Here is a 20,563-nt window from a genome sequence, read left to right on the forward strand (position 1 = left end):
CATGTAGGTTCGGCTTCTCCATTGACTCATCCGGAAAAACCCGGGATAACCATGATGGGCGGGCGATATGACGAGTGTACCGGCCTACATCATCGTGTCCGAATCGTAGACCAGTGATTAAGCAGAACTCCTTCCGCCCAAAGCAAGTATACGCTGGTGGAAAATGAAACCATATCTCTTCCTCACCACGTTGTATACTGTCGGGTAGATTTGATGTCATGGTCTGAAGCCACAAATGGGTCAAATTAGCATCTCCACCCGGATGCTGTACTCTCAGCCATGGCCCGAAGCAGGTTTCCTCAAACAATTGTCTTTGAGCAGGTGAAAGCTTCTTTGCAATTGTAGTGGCCAGGCTGACTTTATTTCTCAAGGTCAATTGAGCCGAAAAAAATTTCTACAAAAACAATAAACATACCAAGTTAGATATACCAAAAACTACACTGTGAAGATATACCAAAAACAATAAACATAAAAAGTAGTAGTTTATTCTTTAAACTAAAATTTGCAACACTGTTTTGTCTTTTGGTTGAAATGAAAATCGCAACGAGAGAATCGCAACGCGAGATGACAATCGCAACGAGAGAATCGCAACGCGAAATGAAAATCGCAACGAGAGAATCGCAACGCGAAATGAAAATCGCAATGCGATTTTGGTTTCGCGTTGCGATTCTCTCGTTGCGATTTCCATTTCGCGTTGCGATTCTCTCGTTGCGACAGTCATTCTCTCGTTGCGATTTTCATTTATCTCGTTGCGACTCTTCTGCAAATTGAAACTTGAATGGATTGCATTACTTCAACCAAAAGACAGAACAAAGACAAAGACAAATACTAACTTGAAAATCGCAACGAGAGAATAGCAACGCGAAATGAAAATCGCAACGACAGAATCGTAACGCGAAATGAAATCTAAGTGAAATGGTTAATCTATTATTGAAATGACCAGTAAACTTATCATCAGTTTCAATATGAAAAACCTACAATAATGCAAACATTTCAAAATAAAAATAATTAAAAAACTAACCCTCGGAGGTTGATTTTCCATTTCTGAATATTGTGAGGGATTTCTGACCGTGAATGGTTGTGAGGGATTTCGCCGGAGATGGGGACGGAAATCTTCGGAGATGGGGACGGATTTCTTCGCCGTAGAGAGTGAGAGATGGAGATGGGACTGAGTTGTGATTTTAGGTTTTAGGTTATGAGTTGCGATTACGGGATTTTGTCTTAATATTCTTTTTGTAATTTGAAAATAAAATACGCGTAGCGATTATAATGGCGCTTTAAATATCGCGTTGCGATTTACGGATACGCGTTGCGATTTTATGTATTATCGTTGCGATTTACGGATACGCGTTGCGATATACGGATACGCATTGCGATTTACCCATACGCGTTGCGATTTACGGATACACGTTGCGATTTACGGATACGCGTTGCGATTTATGTGTTCGCGTTGCGATTTTCATATTCGCGTTGCGATTTTGGAAAATCGCAATGCGAATTTGTACTATCGCATCGCGATTTTCAAGAATCGCGTTGCGATTTTGGAAACTGATTTGCGATTCTGGAAACTGATTTGCGATTCTGGGGATCGCGTTGCGATTTTTATTTCGCGTTGCGATTTTGTTGGTCATTTTGGCAAATCCAAAAAAAGTTGGTTAAAATCGTATATTATAACTTTTTTTTGGTCACTGAGGCGATTTTCTCAATATTTAATTATCCTTTATTGTGATAATTCAATAAAAATATGACAATAATTTAATTCTAATTGAAATTCAATGTCTCTGGAAAATCACTATCAGCTCCGCATTCTTTTATGCAAATTATAATTTTTTATAAATTTAATATTTAAATATGTAATACTAATATTAAAAATATTTTTTTTTAAAATAAAATATTATATTAAATCAAATAATTCAAAAATATGTCTCACTTATAAATTTATAAAATATTTAAAAAAATACTATTTAAGACTATTTATGTCAGGCAGTCAATTATTACTTTTGGGTGTGAAAGAAAAATCTTCAAATCTGGACTGCTCTTGATTATAAATTCATAGTATCCGATGCCAATAGCAGCATCCGATCCATTCATCACCACCTCTTTCCATATTAATCTTGATTTTGCCTTCCCACAAACTTGAACAAAAGAGCTTCCGTCTTCATTTTCTCTTGGAAAATTTTGAAATAATGGCCAGGAATCTGATGCGTACCGCTCAATACAGTAAATATGGCGGAGGAGTCGCTGATTTGAAGGTAATCTATTCGCTTCTTTTTATTTTGTTTTATTTTTTTGTCCAGTTGCTAGTGTTTTATTATTCTCATACTCGCGATTAAGACTCCGGACTGGATCTATCGAGTATCGACTCGAGCATCGTGAATATTTTGTCGATTTACATTTTTTAGAAAGGAAAAAGAAATCTCTGATTTCTTTAGGATTTTGATAGCGTGTAAATATTAGGTTCGTTTTATTTTAGTTCGAATGAAAACTCGTAAGTGACTTTGACAAAACCAAAATAATTTGGATATCAAAATTTGTTAATATTCTTCAACTCATCAGTTGATTCCATCTATTAATCTAATTAGTAATAATTTATTTTTTTATAAAATGAAAGTTAATGTCTGAAATTCGACAATCGTTTAAAGCATTGGTTACGAGGAGGCGTATTTTGAAACTAAATGCTAGGAATTTCAAAAGGGTTTGGTCAAAGCATCACATGATTTTGACCAATTCCTTTGAATTTGTTTCATGTTCGTGCTGCCTTTTCGAACTTGCCGGCTTCATATTTCAAACTTTTACTTTTCTCCACCCGAGAAATTTGTGCTCGAGAAGCAAAATTGAAGGAAGAGTATCGATGTATCTTGTTTGCATGTGCATTTTCAGCTTTTTTCTTCTTTGGTGAGACATGGAAAACATTGATAACCACTGTGAATTTGATGCCCGTTGCAGGTTGTTGAAGTCCCGGTTCCAACCCCAGGAAAAGATGAAGTTTTGATCAAAGTAGAGGCAGCTAGTATTAACCCCATCGACTGGAAATTACAGAGTGGATATGCGCGGCCATTTTTGCCTCGCAAGTTCCCCCACGTTCCTGGTACTTATACTTTGCTAATGAGCTTTGGCATTGCTTGTTGTTTTCATTCTTGGAATATTTGGCTTAAGAACTATTTTTTGGAGCAGGCATCGATGCAGCTGGAGAAATCGTGCAGGTTGGATCAGAGGTCAAGAGTTTCAAAGCTGGGGATAAAGTTGTTGCCGCACTTGGTGTAAGTCTTCATTCTAGTTTTTAACTCATTTTTCCATGACAAGAGGCACCTTCCGTACGTTAAATGAATGTATTTTGCAAAATGACAGAACGGAGGTGCACTTGCTGAATACGCTGTGGCTAAGGGGGATTCCACAGTTTCAAGGCCTCCAGAGGTATCCGCCGCTGAAGCTGCAGCTTTGCCCATCGCTGGCCTCGCAGCTCACCAGTCACTCACCCAGAATGCAGGGCTCAAACTCGACGGAACCGACCCGAAAATAAACCTCCTGGTTACTGCAGCTTCAGGTGGTGTAGGTACATATGTAGTCCAATTAGCAAAGCTTGCAAATGCTCACGTGACCGCCACCTGCGGGGCTCGTAACATGGATTTAATCAAGAGTCTGGGAGCCGATGAGGTTATCGACTACAAAACCCCCGATGGGAAGGCTGCAAAGAGCCCTTCTGGTCGTAAATATGACACGGTCATCCACTGTACAACCAGCACGCCTTGGTCTACCTTCCAGGATAGCTTGACTCCCAATGCGAAAGTAGTAGACACCACTCCTGGTCTTGGTATCATGATGAGTATTGCTCTGAAAAAGCTCACATTCTCGAAGCAGCAGATCTCAACCGTGTTTACCGCACCCAAGAAAGAGAACCTCGAGTTACTTGTCAAGTTGGTTAAAGAAGGAAAGCTTAAGCCCGTAATTGATTCCAAGTATCCTCTGAGTAACGTCGGAGAGGCTTGGGCCAAGAGCATTGATGGTCATGCCACTGGCAAGATTATTGTTGAGCCCTAATTTTATGAAGATTACTTGCACTAGTTTCATACCTTCTACGAGCCATTTGCATAATTTCAAGTACTCGAGCTTTTGAACAATACAGATACTGGTTCGTGAGTTTATGTTTTTTATTTTCATATTCTTCGTTTTTTACTGGTATTTTAAATAATGTTGTGTGAGACGTGATGCTTCTGTGCACTGTGTTCTGTTATGAAATTAAAATAAATCTTCAAAGCATTTCAAGATGATGATTGCAAAGGACTTCTCATGAACTTTCCTGGCTAAGTTTGTATTTTCTTTAAGGCTTAATGCTCAAATTATAACTTTTGTGTAAAATAAGTGCTTGCATTTTTTTTAGCCCATATGAGTGCCTAACGTTACAAATATTAGTATTTTAGGTGCTTGGGTCGTCAATGGCGTTAGTTTTCTCAGTTAAGTGAAACGTGCCACAATCTGGTAATTTTAAAATTTTATATAAAATTAAAAAAAATAAAATTATATATTTTTAAAAAAGAAAACACATAAATTTTGAAATAACCCTTAAACTTTGAAATTTTCATTTCAACTCTTAAATCCACGCCAACCATTTTTTGTTATCGAAGAAGTTCTACCCGATCTCCTCTCCCCCAACGACCAAAATTCCTATGAAATCGTGACCGTTTGACGACCGATTGATGATAAATTGACATTTTAATTCCCATGAATCTTAAGATGAAAATCTAGATCTCACACGATTCCGATGGTGAATCGACAACAACTACAACGTCATATAACTAAGATGATGACAAGGACTATGTCGATGGTCGTGGCCGGAGAGGACGACAACAACGGATTAAGGTTAGGATTTGGAATTTTGTGGTTGTTTTGTAATATAAGAAAAGTTGAGATTTTTTTAAATAAATATAATAATATTTTTAATATTTTTAAGAAAATAAATTTTAAAATTATCAGATTATAACACGTGTCACTAAATTAAAAAAAAAACCAACACCGACTCCTTTTCTTTCGTCAAGTGGCTAAGACCTCTCTATGTGGTTCAACAATTTAGCGAATCTTCTACCTTTTTCTTTTTTTCAAGACACTTAAAGTGCTAACGTTAAGCACTTGGATAGGACAAAAATTATAAGCACTTATCTAAAACAAAATGTATAGTTTGAACACTTATTTGGGCATTAATCCTTTCTTTAACGTTAAAGAATTTTCATGACTGCAACCTTCTATTTAGAATATTCTTTTATATAAATCATGAATATTTTCTGCTTTTAAAGCATAAAATCTGAACTATTTGCAGAAAAGGATAGAACAAAAAAGTTAAAATCAAGAAAAAATGAACTTTTGAAAGTAATTGTTCTCCAAGTTGTATAATGATGGAGTTTAAATTTCAGCAACATTGGGGTCTTTAAGGAAGAATCGTATGCCCAGAAAAGTAACGATGGAACCAAGGACTTACCCCCTGGAATTTCCTCAAGAGGATTTATAACACAGAGTAAGTGCAAAACATAATAAATTCTAAATATGGCGCCATAAATGGAACTGCTGCAATTTTCTTTGTAATCCATGGAGTATACGGTATAAAATATAAAATTATACCGTTTTCAATCACTGCTGCATACTGGTAGAGCATGCAATGAGGCTCTGAAAAAGAATAACTATGATATTTGAGAAGCAGTGCCGTCCGGAATTATCTGTAAAAACATCGCCCTAGCAGCCGGATCGGTTGCAAATTGGCCTAGCACGGCAATTGTAGCCGTGTTACTTCCAAATTTCTCGATTCCTCTAGAAATCATACAGGTGTGGTTGGCCTCCACAACTACCATGACATCCCCACCTAAGATAGATGAAACCGTCTCTGCTATTTGCCTCGTAAGTCTTTCTTGCACTTGGAGCTTGAAGCCGTAACAATGTACTATCGACTGTAAAAGTGACTTTCCGGTGTGGTTGAATCCTTTAGGGCAGAAGTAACCAATATGGACTAAACCATAAAAGGGAAGTAGATGGTGCTCACACTGTGACCAGAATGACAGGTTCAACTCTGAATGCATAAGTTTGTTGTTGCGTGAGCCGACTTCGCCATTAGGTTTAAGGAGATCGGTTATGCCGCGGGTGAAGCCATTCAGCTTCATCTCCAACTTCGTATCCTGAAAGTTCATCAACCACCTCACAAAATGGCCAGGAGTTTCCACAAGCTCTTTCCTTGATGGATCTTCACCCAAAGATTTGAGTATTGATGCTACTGCAGCAACCATTTCAGGGTTGCCTGCTACAAGATCGGACGGAATTTTAGCCATAGGTGAAGAATGTGAAGGGCACCAATTTTGTTCTACAGAGTCCTTGCTGAGAATTTTCTCCGCAATTACAACTCTGAGCTTCAGAAGACCAAGAAAATCAACCCAAGCATCGGCATTTTCATTTCCGAAAACCCCAGATCCCGAAGACACGAGCAGTTTTACCCATCCTTTATGCTTCGAGTCCAGAAAGACCGACTCAACATTCGGGAAATGAATATGCAAACACTCGAGTATCACAGCAACCCCTGCTGGCCTGATTCCATGGTGCAAAGCCGAACATATTTCATCGGCTAAACGCTGCGGGTCTTGCAGTCGTTTTGCAAACACATCGGCTACCCTAGAGAGTTTGCTTAGGCCAACAACCCGCTGGCCCGATGGCACATAACCTACATGACACTTTAGCTGAAACGGAAGCAAACACGACTCACAATATGAGAATAGATCGAGATCTCGAACGATCACAAGACCACCTACTCCTCCAGCATGACCAACTCCATCATGTACACCCACTTCAGGGAATAAAGCTCCCTCAACAACATCTTTCACTTTCTGCTTGTAACCTGAAGAAGATAATGGAAAGATCAAAACTCAGCACAAAACATGAGATTAAAATAAAATGTATACGAGCAAACACAACTTTATTTTGAACATTAAAAGGCTTTGTACAAACAACATGCAATCTTGGTCTGGTATTGTACTATCAAACCTAAAACATAATCAAAAAAGCTTATTGGTTGCAAAATATTTCAAGTAAAGATTCAAGTAATAAACAACAAACTTCTTGAACCATGTCTAAAATCTAAAACCAAGTAAAAAAATGCAGATCTCAGAAAATTACTCTAAATTACTGGGAATGAATGAATGAATGAAAAAGCACCTCTTGTTCCTTGACGAAGTGCCTTGGCAACACGAAGGGGTGTTTTAACAAGACCCTCTCTGTTGACATCCTCACCCAAACCCTGCAATAGAACTTTGACAGCTTCCTCAATAGCTACGGTTTCAGGCTCTTCCTCAAAACACACCTTCATTCCATTCTCAATCTCAACGCATAAATGGTCCTCATCCAAAGAGCCCATTGACAAGGCCACCACAAGGAATAACAACCAACCAACCTCGATGCGAAAGCAAAGAATAGAGAAAATCCCAAACCTTGAATCGACCCAGAAATCAAACAGATATGTAGGGTTGCCGTTGATATTTGAAATGTGTGGATCCTCTCCTACTCCTGACCCACAAATAATAATATAATGGAAAAATAAGAAATTAAGAACTTTTCTAAAAACCAAAAATATTATGTGAGGGAGGGAGATTTTGAGGTAAAAAACATTTTTAAATCAGAATTCAGAACCAAAGCAATTAGCAACCGGAGCTTTTGTCATCCCCAAGAGCCATTTGCGTTTGGGAATAAATGACGGCGGCGGCCCAATGAATAAAGGGAAAGCGAAAGAGAAGTTTTAGTTGCGACTGTGGAGCACCTTAAAATTTATTAATATTTGCTAAAATTTGGTACGTCCACATATTTTTTTTAAGGATATCGGTTAAATTTAGTGAAAAAAATAAATATTGAAATTATTAGGGGTGTCAAGTTAAAAATTAAATATTTAACAAATCGGAGATATATATATATATATATATATATATATTTGAATTTTCTAAATTGAAAATATTTAAATAGAAAGTTGTCAGTTTATCGTATATTGCTCAAGTATCTATACTGTTATTTATTTACAAATTATTGTATTTATTTTTTTAAAAATAATCTGGAATAATATATTTACTTGTTTAATTTAAATTAAAAGGAATTAAATTATTGATAAGGCCTACAAATGGTCCCTCGATTATATAGTATTGCTTTATCAAGTTATTTTACTATTAAAAGTTATAAAATGATCATCTGACTATATAGTGTTGATTTGTTAAGTCCTTCGGTTATTAAAAATTACAAAATGACCATCCAATTAATTATTATGTTCTAAACTTATCTTTTTATATTAAAAATTTGATTTTATTCTGAAATATACGTTAAGATGTTGATTATGATATGATGCAATATGATTCCAGAATCTCAAACGATTATCATTTCTCATTCATCATGTTAACATCCAACTTACACAACAGCCAATTTTTTATAAGAAATGATGAGTTTTTGAACATAATAAATAGTTGGGATGATCATTTTGCAACTCTTAATAGTTTGGACTTAATAAAATAAATTCTATAATTAGAATATCATCTTGTAACTTTTAATAGTCGAAATACTTAATAAAGTAATACTCTATAGTTGAGGGACCATTTATGAATTTTACCATTGAATTTATTTCATTCATTTCAAAAGATTTAATTTACTTATCGTCGAGATTAATAGATACGATTAACGGGTCTTCTTTCTAAAGTCCAAACTTTAATATAATTTACAAGCGACTTTAATAAAGAAAATGGGTAGGAGAAGGTGGAACATGGGCATCTCTGTCTCACCAAACCTGGAAAACTGAGCCTTCAAAAACTATGTCTGGTGAATCATTAATAAATGTTGATTAAGATTTGATCCAAGCCGCAATAGTAAATGTTATAAAAAAAATTTGGCTTTTTTCCCTATGTATATCACTTATACCCTATAATATCCCGATTAGGTACTGTTTAGACTATTTTTTTTCGATCTAACACACTTTGTTACTGTGCCCGACGCGAAAACAGATGCAATTGGATGGTTCGCGTATTGAAGAGGAAGAGGAAAAACAACAGATGAGAACTAACAGTATACAACGGTCCTCACACATGTTGTGCTGGAGGGGTCAATAAAGATCATCTCAACTTGGACTCTGAAGTGATATGACAAGCCATCATGCCTATGATAAAAGCAAGCTCTCATATAGCTGTTGATGTGTTGATTTCAGCTATACAATCGCAGTATGGATACAATGTCTCCTATAAAAAACCTTGGTTGGTAAACAAAATGCCATCGTCAAACTTCATGACGAATGGGATGCATCATACAACGAACTTCTAGGCTGGTTTAGGCTGGTGCGGAGGTTGAATCATATGACAATTGTGGACTTCGAAACCTCCTATGCATACCATAATGATCGAGTTCTTCGCGATCGATGCCAATTCTACCGGATTTTTTTGACTTACCCACAATGCGTTAATGCTGTCAAATATTGCAAGTCTGTGGTCCAAATCGACAGGACTTTCTTATAAGGAAAATACAAGTATTATTATTGACAGTTGTCAAATATGGCAATCGCAACATTCTTCCAATTGATTTTGCTCTTGTTGAAGGAGAAGATACAGATTCTTGGGTTTTTCCTCCAAAACTTACGCGCACATGTTACCACGAGAGAAAAAATATGTGTCATTTCATATCGCGGAGCTGGGATCAAAGCAGCAATGGGGTCTTTGGGTTCAATGTGGCAACCACCCTTTGTCCAACGTAGGTATTGTCTCCGACACATTGTTGCTAACTACTATAGAAGGTACAAGAAGAATGATGAGCGTCAATTAATTGTGCACATGGGTAAGTGAAACTGATGTAGTTTGTTTTCCTTCGATCATTTTAATTTTGTAAAGAAAGTAAGTTAGTAAGTTATACATTTTTTGATTAGGTTACGATCTACTTCCTCAAACGTTTGAATCAATGCTTCAAGATTTACGGGCAAAAAATGAGGAAGGATACTGTTGAAAACATTTTTGATATTTCGATATAACAAATTAAATTAAATGAATTTTAAGATTTTACAAATGATTTTACAATTTTATATTCGATTCAATTAACCGAATATCAAATTATTACTCCAAGTTTTTCAAGATCAATTTTAAACCTTACTAAATGTGTAAAATTGTGATTTGTACTTAAACTATTTTTAAAACAATTTTCACAAAGTATTTTGAACCAAAATCAAAGCTTAAATTCAATTATTTGAAGTGATGCACCGATGCATCAACCATGCATCGATGCATTAGTGAATTAATTGAAACATCGAATGCATTTCATGCACCGATGCATTCTCCATGCATCGATGCACTCTGAATATTTTCAAAACATCGAATGCATTTGATGCATCGATGCACAAACCATGCATCGATGCACTCAGGCTATTTTCAAACATCGAATGCATTTCATGCATCGATGCACACTTGGTGCACCGATGCATCAAGTGTTCCAACGGTCAAAATATTTGAATTTTACACTGATGCACCGATGCATTATCCATCATGCATCGATGCATGAGACGCTCCACCTAGAAAAATTAATTGCTTTCACACTTAAACGGCTATATGATCTTCACTAATCATCCCCAATGTTCAGAAGTGATTCAAGGTGTATTTAAACAAGTTCTGAAGCCCTTGATCAATAAGAAATCATAGAGAAACAAGAGAGAAAGCATCAAACACCAAGTTTGTGCAAATCAAGCCAATTTTCCTTTCAATATTCATTTTGCTTTCAAGAACACCATTTGTGCTCATTTGTAATTATCTTTGAGTGTTCTTTTCATGTTCTAGAATTGTGCAAACATCTTACCTTGTGAGGTTTTCCTTGTAAGTTTGCAAATTTGTAATCTTCTCTTTGGGAAAAGAGTGTTCTCAAGAATTGGGGTATATTCTTGAGGGTATTGTAAGATTATCTCTTTGGCCTCAAAAGAAAGAACAAATTAGTGATTTTGTTGGAAAATCCTTAGTGTGGATAGCTAAGGTAGTGGACGTAGACTTTGATTGAGAAAGTCGAACCACTCTAAACCGTTGTGCAAATCTTTTCAATTTTCTGCAAAAGCTTCCACCGAATTTTTAATTGGCAATTCACCCCCCTCTTGGCTAATTTCGTCGATCGATTAACTCAATAATTGGTATCAGAGCCTCACTCATTTGAAGTTTTAATCGCCTCTTGAGTCGATTCGGGAAGAGTTACATCGATTACAAAGTCATCAATGGCCTCCACTTCAAATTACGACTCCGGTCTCGATTCGATGCCCGTCAACAAGCCTCCTTTCTTCAATGGGGCTAATTATGCCTATTGGAAGAATAGAATGATGTATTTCATTCAAGCAAGTGACATGGGAGCATGGAATGCCGTAGAAGAAGGATACATCAAACTTCTCACTCATCCAAGGTTGTGGAGTGAAGAAGAGACAAGAATGTTCCAGCTCAACTCCAAAGCCATCCATATCATTTTTTGTGCTCTTGGACCAGATGAATACGGAAGAGTTTCATCGTGTACACCCGCCAAAGAAATATGGGACAAACTTCAAGTCACTCATGAAGGTACCGATGAGGTAAAGAAATCTAAAATTAGTACTCTAACGCATATCTATGAAAATTTCAGGATGAAACCAAATGAAGATATCAAAGCTATGACGGATAGATTTTCAACCATTGTCAATGGTCTCAAATCATATGGAGAGATCATTTCAAATGAAAAGCTTGTGAGGAAGTTAGTCTACTCCCTCCCAAAATCATGGCAATCAAAGAAGACGGCAATCATCGAGTCTAAGGACCTATCGTCCTTAACTCTTGAAGAACTTATCGGTTCACTCCTCACTCATGAGATGATGCTTGAAGATGAGGTGGACCTTGATAAAGTTGAAGAGACACCAAAGGAGAATGAGAAGAAGAAAAACATTGGAGTTGTTCTCAAATCTACAAAAGATGAGAGTGATTCTAATAATGATGATGACGACGAGGAAATGGCATTATTTGCCAAACGGTTCAGAAAAATGATGAGACCTTACCGACGAAGAAAATTCAAACGAAACGAATGCCTCAAAAATGAACCAAAAGAGAAGGACCCAATCATTTGCTATGAATGCAAAAAAGTCGGGGCATGTCAAATATGATTGCCCACAATTGAAGAAAATGGTCAATCAAAGAATAAGCACAAGGCTCATGTGGCTACATGGAGCGATGAAGAAAGTTCCGATGAAGAGGAACAAGAAGTAGCAAACTTGTGCTTGATGGCATTCGGGGAAGATTCTAAGGTAACCACTAACTCATCCAATTTTGATGATTTATCTTATGATGAGTTATTTGAGGAATACAATGGGTTGGCTTCGGATTATGAGAAACTGCTTTTAAAATATAAAAATGATGTTTCAAAATTGAAAAATGAAAACAAACTCATATCCAAAACCAACAATGATCTTGAAAGTAAAATCAAAGATTTGCAAATCAAACTAGAAGAATTTAAAAAGAAAAATTTAGATTTGCAAAATTTACTTTCAAAGGTCAATGATGATCATCAAAAGAAAATTGATGATCTTAAAACTTCTTTTGATAAAGTTGGTACAAAGCATTTTGAAAAAGGAGAAAATTCAAAATCCAACTTTGTTAGAAAAAGTTTTAAAAACTACAATCATAGAGGTCCCCAAAGAACCTCAAATGGAAAAATCATTAGAAGCATGTGGGTTCCTAAAGAACTCATTACTACTAAAGATAAAGATATCCTACACAAATGGATACCTAAGGGGACTAGGATTTTGGAAACTAATGAATATGGACCCAAAAGAATTTGGGTACCAAAAATAAAAAATTAATCTATGTTTGTAGGGAAAGAAGCATTGCTACAAGGAACGGGAAACAAATTCAAACTCATGGTACCTTGATAGTGGATGCTCGAGACACATGACCGGGGACAAAAGCCGGTTCATAGAGCTTAACGCCAAAAATGGAGGAGAAGTTATTTTTGGAGATAATTCAAAAGGTCATATTGAAGGTATTGGTACTATAGGTAATACCTCTTCCATACAAATTTAAAATGTTTTGTATGTGAATGGATTAAAGCATAATCTTTTGAGTATTAGTCAATTGTGTGATAAAGGATTCAATGTCTTATTTGAAATTAATGGTTGTAAAGTCATTGACATTGCATCTAATCGGATTATGCTTGTTGGTCATAGAATATGAAACATTTACATGGTGCATTTAGATTCTATTGATATGACTAATTTATGCCTAGTTGCTAAGGATGAGCATGATAGTTGGTTATGGCACAGGAGACTAGGTCATGCTAGTATGAGTGTTTTGCAACGGTTAATTCAAGGAGACTTAGTAAGAGGGTTGCCTAAGCTTAAATTTGATAATGATAAAATATGTGATGCTTGTGCTAAAGGAAAACAAAAACAAGTTTCTTTTAAATCTATTAATGATGTATCAACTAGTAGAGTATTACAATTGATCCATTTAGATCTTTTTGGGCCAACTAGAACTACTAGTTTGGGTGGAAAATAATATGCATTTGTCTTGGTAGATGACTATTCTAGATATACTTGGGTTCTATTCTTAAGTACTAAAGATGAAGCATTAGAACATTTCATCACATTTTCAAAAATAATCCAAAATGAAAAAAGTTACTCTATAACTAGTGTTAGGAGTGATCATGGAACTGAATTTGAAAATCTTGGATTTATTGAGTTTTGTAATTCTAATGGTATTAGCCATAATTTTTCAGCACCTAGAACCCCTCAACAAAATGGAGTTGTTGAGAGGAAAAATCGAACTTTAGAAGAAATGGCTAGAACCATGTTTTGTGAAAATAATTTGCCAAAATATTTTTGGGCGGAAGCCACAAATACCGCTTGTTATGTTGTAAATCGAGTAATGATTAGGCCAATTTTAAAGAAAACTCCATATGAAATTCTCAAAAATAAAAAGCCTAACATTAGATATTTTCATCCTTTTGGATGTAAATGTTTTGTTTTAAACAATGGTAAAGAAAACCTTGGCAAATTTGATGCTAAAAGTGATGAAGGAATTTTTCTGGGTTATTCCTTAAATTCTAAAGCTTATCGTGTATTTAATAAAATAACTTTAGTTGTAGAAGAGTCTATACATGTTGTTTTCGATGATAATCTCCTTCCGAGGAAGGATTCTTGTGTTAATGATGATGTAGGTATTGTACAAACAAATGACGTTAGACATGATGTTAGAGAATCATCATCAAACGAAGAAACAAAGGATGAGGAAACTCATGATCCCCTCGAGAATCCAACCATTGAAGAAAGGGAAGTATCTTTTCCAAGAGAGTACAACTATGTCAAGGATGGTGAAATTATAGGTGATCCATCAAAAGGGGTAACTACTCGATCTTCTATTAGAAATATCTGTAATTATGTTGCATTTATTTCATGCATAGAGCCTAAGAACATCAAAGAAGCATTAAAAGATGAACATTTGATTATGGCTATGCAAGAAGAATTAAATCAATTTGAGAGAAGTAAAGTATGGACATTAGTTGAAAGGCCTAGTAATAAATCTACTGTAGGTACTAGATGGGTTTTTAGAAATAAACTTGATGAAAGTGTAATATAGTGAGGAACAAGGCTAGACTTGTTGCTCAAGGCTATACTCAAGAAGAAGGCATAAACTATGATGAAACATACGCTCCCGTAGCTAGGATGGAAGCAATTAGAATGTTATTAGCATTTGCATGTTTTCATGAATTTAAATTATATCAAATGATGTTAAAAGTGCATTTTTAAATGGTTTTATAAAAGAAGAAGTGTATGTGGAACAACCTCCAGGTTTTGAAGATTCAAAATTTCCAGATCATATTCTTAAATTGACAAAAGCTCTTTATGGTTTAAAACAAGCTCCTAGAGCTTGGTATGAAAGATTGTCAAATTTTTTAATTGAAAAAGGTTTTTCAAAAGGAAAGGTTGACACTACATTGTTTTTAAAGCATAAAGGTAAAGATTTATTAGTAGTTCAAATTTATGTTGATGATATAATATTTGGTTCTACTAATGATGTTATTTGCCAAGAATTTTCTAAGCTAATGCAAAGTGAGTTTGAGATGAGCATGATGGGGGAGCTCTCATTTTTCTTGGGACTCCAAATCAAGCAAAGAAAAGATGACATCTTCATTAATCAAGCTAAGTACGTCAAAGATATGCTCAAGAAGTTTGGACTGAAAAATGGGAAACCTCATGCCACTCCAATGAGCTCTTCTACAAGGCTTGACTTAGATGAATGAGGTAAATTTGTGGATGTTAAATTATATAGATCCATGATTGGCTCATTGCTTTATCTAACCGCAAGTAGACCGGATATTATGTTTAGTGTTTGCTTGTGTGCTAGGTTTCAATCATGTCCTAAAGAATCACATTTACTAGCCGTTAAGAGGATCTTTAGATACCTTAAGGACTCTCCTAGTATAGGTCTTTGGTATTCTAGAGACTCTAGTTTTAGCTTGCATGCCTTCTCTGATGCGGATTATGGAGGATGCAAATTAGATAGGAAAAGCACCTCCGTTACTTGCCAATTCCTTGGAAATATGCTAATTTCTTGGTTTTCAAAGAAACAAAATTGTGTTGCATTATCTACCACTGAAGCGGAATACATTTCAGCCGGTAGTTGTTGTGCACAAGTTTTATGGATGAAACAACAACTTTTTGATTATGAAATTGAAGTACGTACCATTCCTATTAAGTGTGACAATACTAGTGCTATTTGTCTCACTAAAAATCCCATCCAACACTCTAGAACTAAGCATATTGAAATAAGACATCACTTCATTAGGGACCATGTCACTAAGGAAGATGTAGTTCTAAAATTTGTTGATACTTTGCACCAATTAGCGGATATTTTTACAAAACCCTTAGATAAAGAAAGATTTTGGACACTTAGGAGAGAATTAGGTTTAACTGACCTATCTTCACTTAGTGTTTAAAATATTTTAGCACTTTTAAATAATATTGAAAAATGCTTATAATAATAATTTTTGATTGCATTCTTGCTATTAGTTAGGGGGAGTTTATGATTCTTAGTGAAAATTAATTTTATGTTCAAATAATGTTTAAAGATTAATTTAATTGATTGAACATAATTAATTTTTGATATATGAGTTGCCAACACCACTAGAGCCTATTAATTTAGCATTTTTAAGCGTTTGAAACATATTTTTCTTTTGACATTTTTGTGCTTAATGCACCGATGCACTTAACAATGCATCGATGCATCCCTTTGAATATGTATCGATGCATCACCATGATGCACCGATGCATTCCTTGAATATGCATCGATGCATAAGACCATGCACCGATGCATTCCTTGAATATGCATCGATGCATAAGACCATGCACCGATGCATCCGTCGGGTTTTAGGTTTAAAATCCTCATCTTCTTTATTTTTATCAAACCCTAAACACTAAAACATACGGCCATTCGACCCCTCTCTCTCCAAAATCTCCATTTTGCTCAAAATCTTCGGGAAAACATCGGATTCTTCAAGTTTTATATCCTACAAACCTGCTACAATCATTAAATCGCACAAAACATCTCCACATTCTCCTCAATCCGAATTTTTCAAGGTGATATTCCTTTTCCGATTTTCCTTACCATGACTAATCCTAAATGCCCTAGGACATCCTCTAGTCGGTCTCACCAAAACCGTCCTCCCGTTCCTCAACATCCTCCTCCCGATCCTCCGATGGAGTAGACTTACTTGCCATACTTTCTTGTTCTTAAAACTTGGATTTTATTTTTGTGGTTTGATTGATACTTTGAACTTGATTAGTTGTTGGATGTTTATGTTTGTTTGGATATTTGGATTTTTGAATGATTGAACTTATATATATATATATTTGGTTTGACTTTTCTGTTTATTAATTTTTGCATCATTAGAAATTTATGACCAATTATGTCATTTCACTTTTTATTATGAATATTGTTTATGAAAATTAATGGCTAATCTCTCTTTTGATTGTGATCTTAGCAGCCTATTATTAATAAATCAATTGGCTAATGTTTTTCAAAATTCTTGTTTAAAACGTTTTTATAGAGTCTTTTTGATTTAACAAAAAGGGGGAGAAAATTTAAGATGTGCTATAGTAAGGGGAGTAAGTTTTTCAAAAATAATTTCTTAAACAAATCTTAAAATTACTCAAATGTTTTGTTATATCAAAAAGGGAGAGATTGTTGAAAACATTTTTGATATTTCGATATAACAAATTAAGTTAAATGAATTTTAAGATTTTACAAATGATTTTACAATTTTATATTCGATTCAATTAACCGAATATCAAATTATTACTCCAAGTTTTTCAAGATCAATTTTAAACCTTACTAAATGTGTAAAATTGTGATTTGTACTTAAACTATTTTTAAAACAATTTTCACAAAGTATTTTGAACCAAAATCAAAGCCTAAATTCAATTATTTGAAGTGATGCACCGATGCATCAACCATGCATCGATGCATTAGTGAATTAATTGAAACATCGAATGCATTTCATGCACCGATGCATTCTCCATGCATCGATGCACTTTGAATATTTTCAAAACATCGAATGCATTTGATGCATCGATGCACAAGCCATGCATCGATGCACTCAGGCTATTTTCAAACATCGAATGCATTTCATGCATCGATGCACACTTGGTGCACCGATGCATCAAGTGTTCCAACGGTCAAAATATTTGAATTTTACACTGATGCATCGATGCATTATCCATCATGCATCGATGCATGAGACGCTCCACCTAGAAAAATTAATTGCTTTCACACTTAAACGACTATATGATCTTCACTAATCATCCCTAACGTTCAGAAGTGATTCAAGGTGTATTTAAACAAGTTCTGAAGCCCTTGATCAATAAGAAATCATAGATAAACAAGAGAGAAAGCATCAAACACCAAGTTTGTGCAAATCAAGCCAATTTTCCTTTCAATATTCATTTTGCTTTCAAGAACACCATTTGTGCTCATTTGTAATTATCTTTGAGTGTTCTTTTCTTGTTCTAGAATTGTGCAAACATCTTACCTTGTGAGGTTTTCCTTATAAGTTTGCAAATTTGTAATCTTCTCTTTGGGAAAAGAGTGTTATCAAGAATTGGGGTATATTCTTGAGGGTATTGTAAGGTTATCTCTTTGGCCTCAAAAGAAAGAACAAATTAGTGAATTTGTTGGAAAATCCTTAGTGTGGATAGCTAAGGTAGTGGACGTAGACTTTGATTGAGAAAGTCGAACCACTCTAAATCGTTGTGCAAATCTTTTCAATTTTCTGCAAAAGCTTCCACCGAATTTTTAATTGCCAATTCACCCCCCTCTTGGCTAATTCCGTCGATCGATTAACTCAACAGATACAATTACATCAGCCTCATCGATAAAGAAATGTGGACGAACGCATATGATGGTGGATATCGATATGGACACATGACGACCAACATGACTGAGGCAATTAATTCAACCTTAAAGGGTGCACGTCACTTACCTGTAGTGGTTTTGGTAAAAACTACATATTTTCATTTGGGGGTACTTTTTTTGAAGCTTGGGGGACAAGCTCAAACCTGGATGCAAGGCGGTCATGTCTATCACCCTAGATTAGTTGCAGATCTACAAAAAAAAATTACGTCAAATGGAATGTATGTAACAAGCTTCTTTAGAAGACATGAAATGTTTCGTGTCACAGAGTTGTCGCGACCTTTTCAAGGGATTGAAGTTGTGTCGTTAAGAGTAAATCTACGAGACAGAATATGCGACTGCAGGTTTTTTCAAGCTCTGAAGTATTCAAGCTCTCATGTGATAGCAGCTTGCTCACATACAGTAAAGACTATAACTGTTTTGTGGATTCCGTATACCTACAATCTGAAGTTTTTAAGGTATACGAATTTGAGTTCCCCCTATAGATAATGATAAAGACCTTGATGAGGTTCAGGATTAGCTTCAGATTATACCAAATCCAACTTTATTGAGGGAGCGTGGTCGTCCAAAATCCAATCGAATTCATTGTGATATGGATATTCGAGAAAAATCTCGACAAGACAGAAGATGTGGGCATTGTAGAAACCCATGACAAACTAGAAAAACATGTCCACTTCTGTTGTCATCAAGTAACAATTGATGAGGAACTGGTGTAGTTGTTTATCAAATAAGAATTATTGTACTTTAATTTGCATTTACTTCAAGTTAATGTCATTTGATCTTACAATAAGTGACAAACTAAAGAAAGTTGTCGAACACAATTATTAAATTTTATCAAAACAATAACAATTTGGTATTTGAATATAATTTTAAATACAACAAACTTACAATAAGTATTAAATGGTAAATGATAAACAAATTACAATAATTGATATTAAATGGTAATAAACAAAATTAACCAAAATATATTAACAAAAAGTCCAACACATGTAACAAAATAAATTAAAATAAATCCAACCAAATTAATGAAATAAAGTAAGTATTAAATTATAAATAATAAAAAATTACAATAAAAAAGTTTAATAAACAACTAAATACAAATATAATAAAAAACAAAATCTATCGATGTCTGCGACGCGAATGTGTTCCGCAGGGCAGTGGATGGCAGTCTTGAAGAGGATTTCTTCGTATCAGTGGTTGTGACTCCTCGCTGTCATCACCATCATCGTCGTCGTCGTGGGCAGCTACATTAGGTTGATGAGGCGCTGATGACGATGAAACACCTCCATAGAATAAGGACACTGGAGGTGTATGACTGACTATCCCACCGGCCTACGAAAACTGGGAAAACTCATAAAACCCAGACATCGTTGAGTGTGAAAACTGTACAGGAGGTGTCTGTGTTGCGGCCATGGGTGATGAGGCTGAACCTGTCAAAATGTGGGCATATGAACCCCAAGTCGAATCTACAAACATATACCCATAATATCTTCCATGAGGGGTCATAAAACTGTGACGGCGACGACGACATCAGGTAAGGGAAAGGCGATTGTGGCATCACATATGGCTGCAGAAGGTAAGTCGCTATAGACGGTGACTGTGAAGGTCCTGCTGGTGCAGCTGAGGAAGAACCGGAAGCACTTACTCTCTGTCCACGAGTCGGGGGATGATGGTGCTGTGTCGGTGAACGTCTCTGTCGACGTCGCTGAAATGTCTGCCCTCGTGCATACTCGGAAAATAGAAACGATTTCCCGTTACTATTGAACCACTCGTAATAACCGTCACCAACCATCAAGAGGTCAGTAAAAATTGGCTCTCTACGGGGAAGGAGCCGATGTCGATCATCCCACAACATGACCCACTCGTGATGCCTCACCAGCCAATCTGTATCGGTCTTGTCGCGTCTATCTGTGCTATGCAACTCGTCCATATTGCGAGATGCTTCCAGAGTTGGTTGAAAACAACCAAATTGTCAGAGCACGCGATCAGTGGAGTGCCACTCGACAATCGTATAACATATCAAAGGGATCATCGCCATCCAAACATCTAATGGGCCCCTCAACTCAGGTGGGATCTCCATCCTCACATCATCATTAGAATATGAAACCCATTCAAACTAAAACAAA

The 20,563-nt window shown here is 35.7% G+C and overlaps 2 protein-coding genes across 2 annotated transcripts; one reads left to right on the top strand and one right to left on the bottom strand.

Annotated features, from left to right (window-relative positions):
• Positions 1-2,081: 2,081 nt before the first annotated feature.
• Positions 2,082-4,061, top strand: LOC120153368 (chloroplast envelope quinone oxidoreductase homolog). The gene is made up of 4 exons (XM_039165332.1): positions 2,082-2,252; positions 2,947-3,088; positions 3,175-3,260; positions 3,352-4,061. Exons 1-4 carry the CDS (start codon positions 2,187-2,189, stop codon positions 4,036-4,038), a joined length of 981 nt encoding a protein of 326 aa, XP_039021263.1. The 5' UTR covers positions 2,082-2,186; the 3' UTR covers positions 4,039-4,061.
• A 1,475-nt stretch (positions 4,062-5,536) lies between these two features.
• On the bottom strand, positions 5,537-7,502 carry LOC120153367 (GTP cyclohydrolase 1-like). The gene is made up of 2 exons (XM_039165331.1): positions 7,186-7,502; positions 5,537-6,868 (listed from the first exon to the last, which is right to left on the bottom strand). The coding sequence occupies exons 1-2, from the start codon at positions 7,382-7,384 to the stop codon at positions 5,670-5,672; spliced, it is 1,398 nt and encodes a 465-aa protein (XP_039021262.1). The 5' UTR covers positions 7,385-7,502; the 3' UTR covers positions 5,537-5,669.
• Positions 7,503-20,563: the final 13,061 nt, after the last annotated feature.

Source organism: Hibiscus syriacus, unplaced genomic scaffold, assembly GCF_006381635.1.
Source record: "Hibiscus syriacus cultivar Baekdansim isolate YM2019G1 unplaced genomic scaffold, ASM638163v2 tig00111099_pilon, whole genome shotgun sequence".
NCBI lineage: Eukaryota > Viridiplantae > Streptophyta > Magnoliopsida > Malvales > Malvaceae > Hibiscus > Hibiscus syriacus.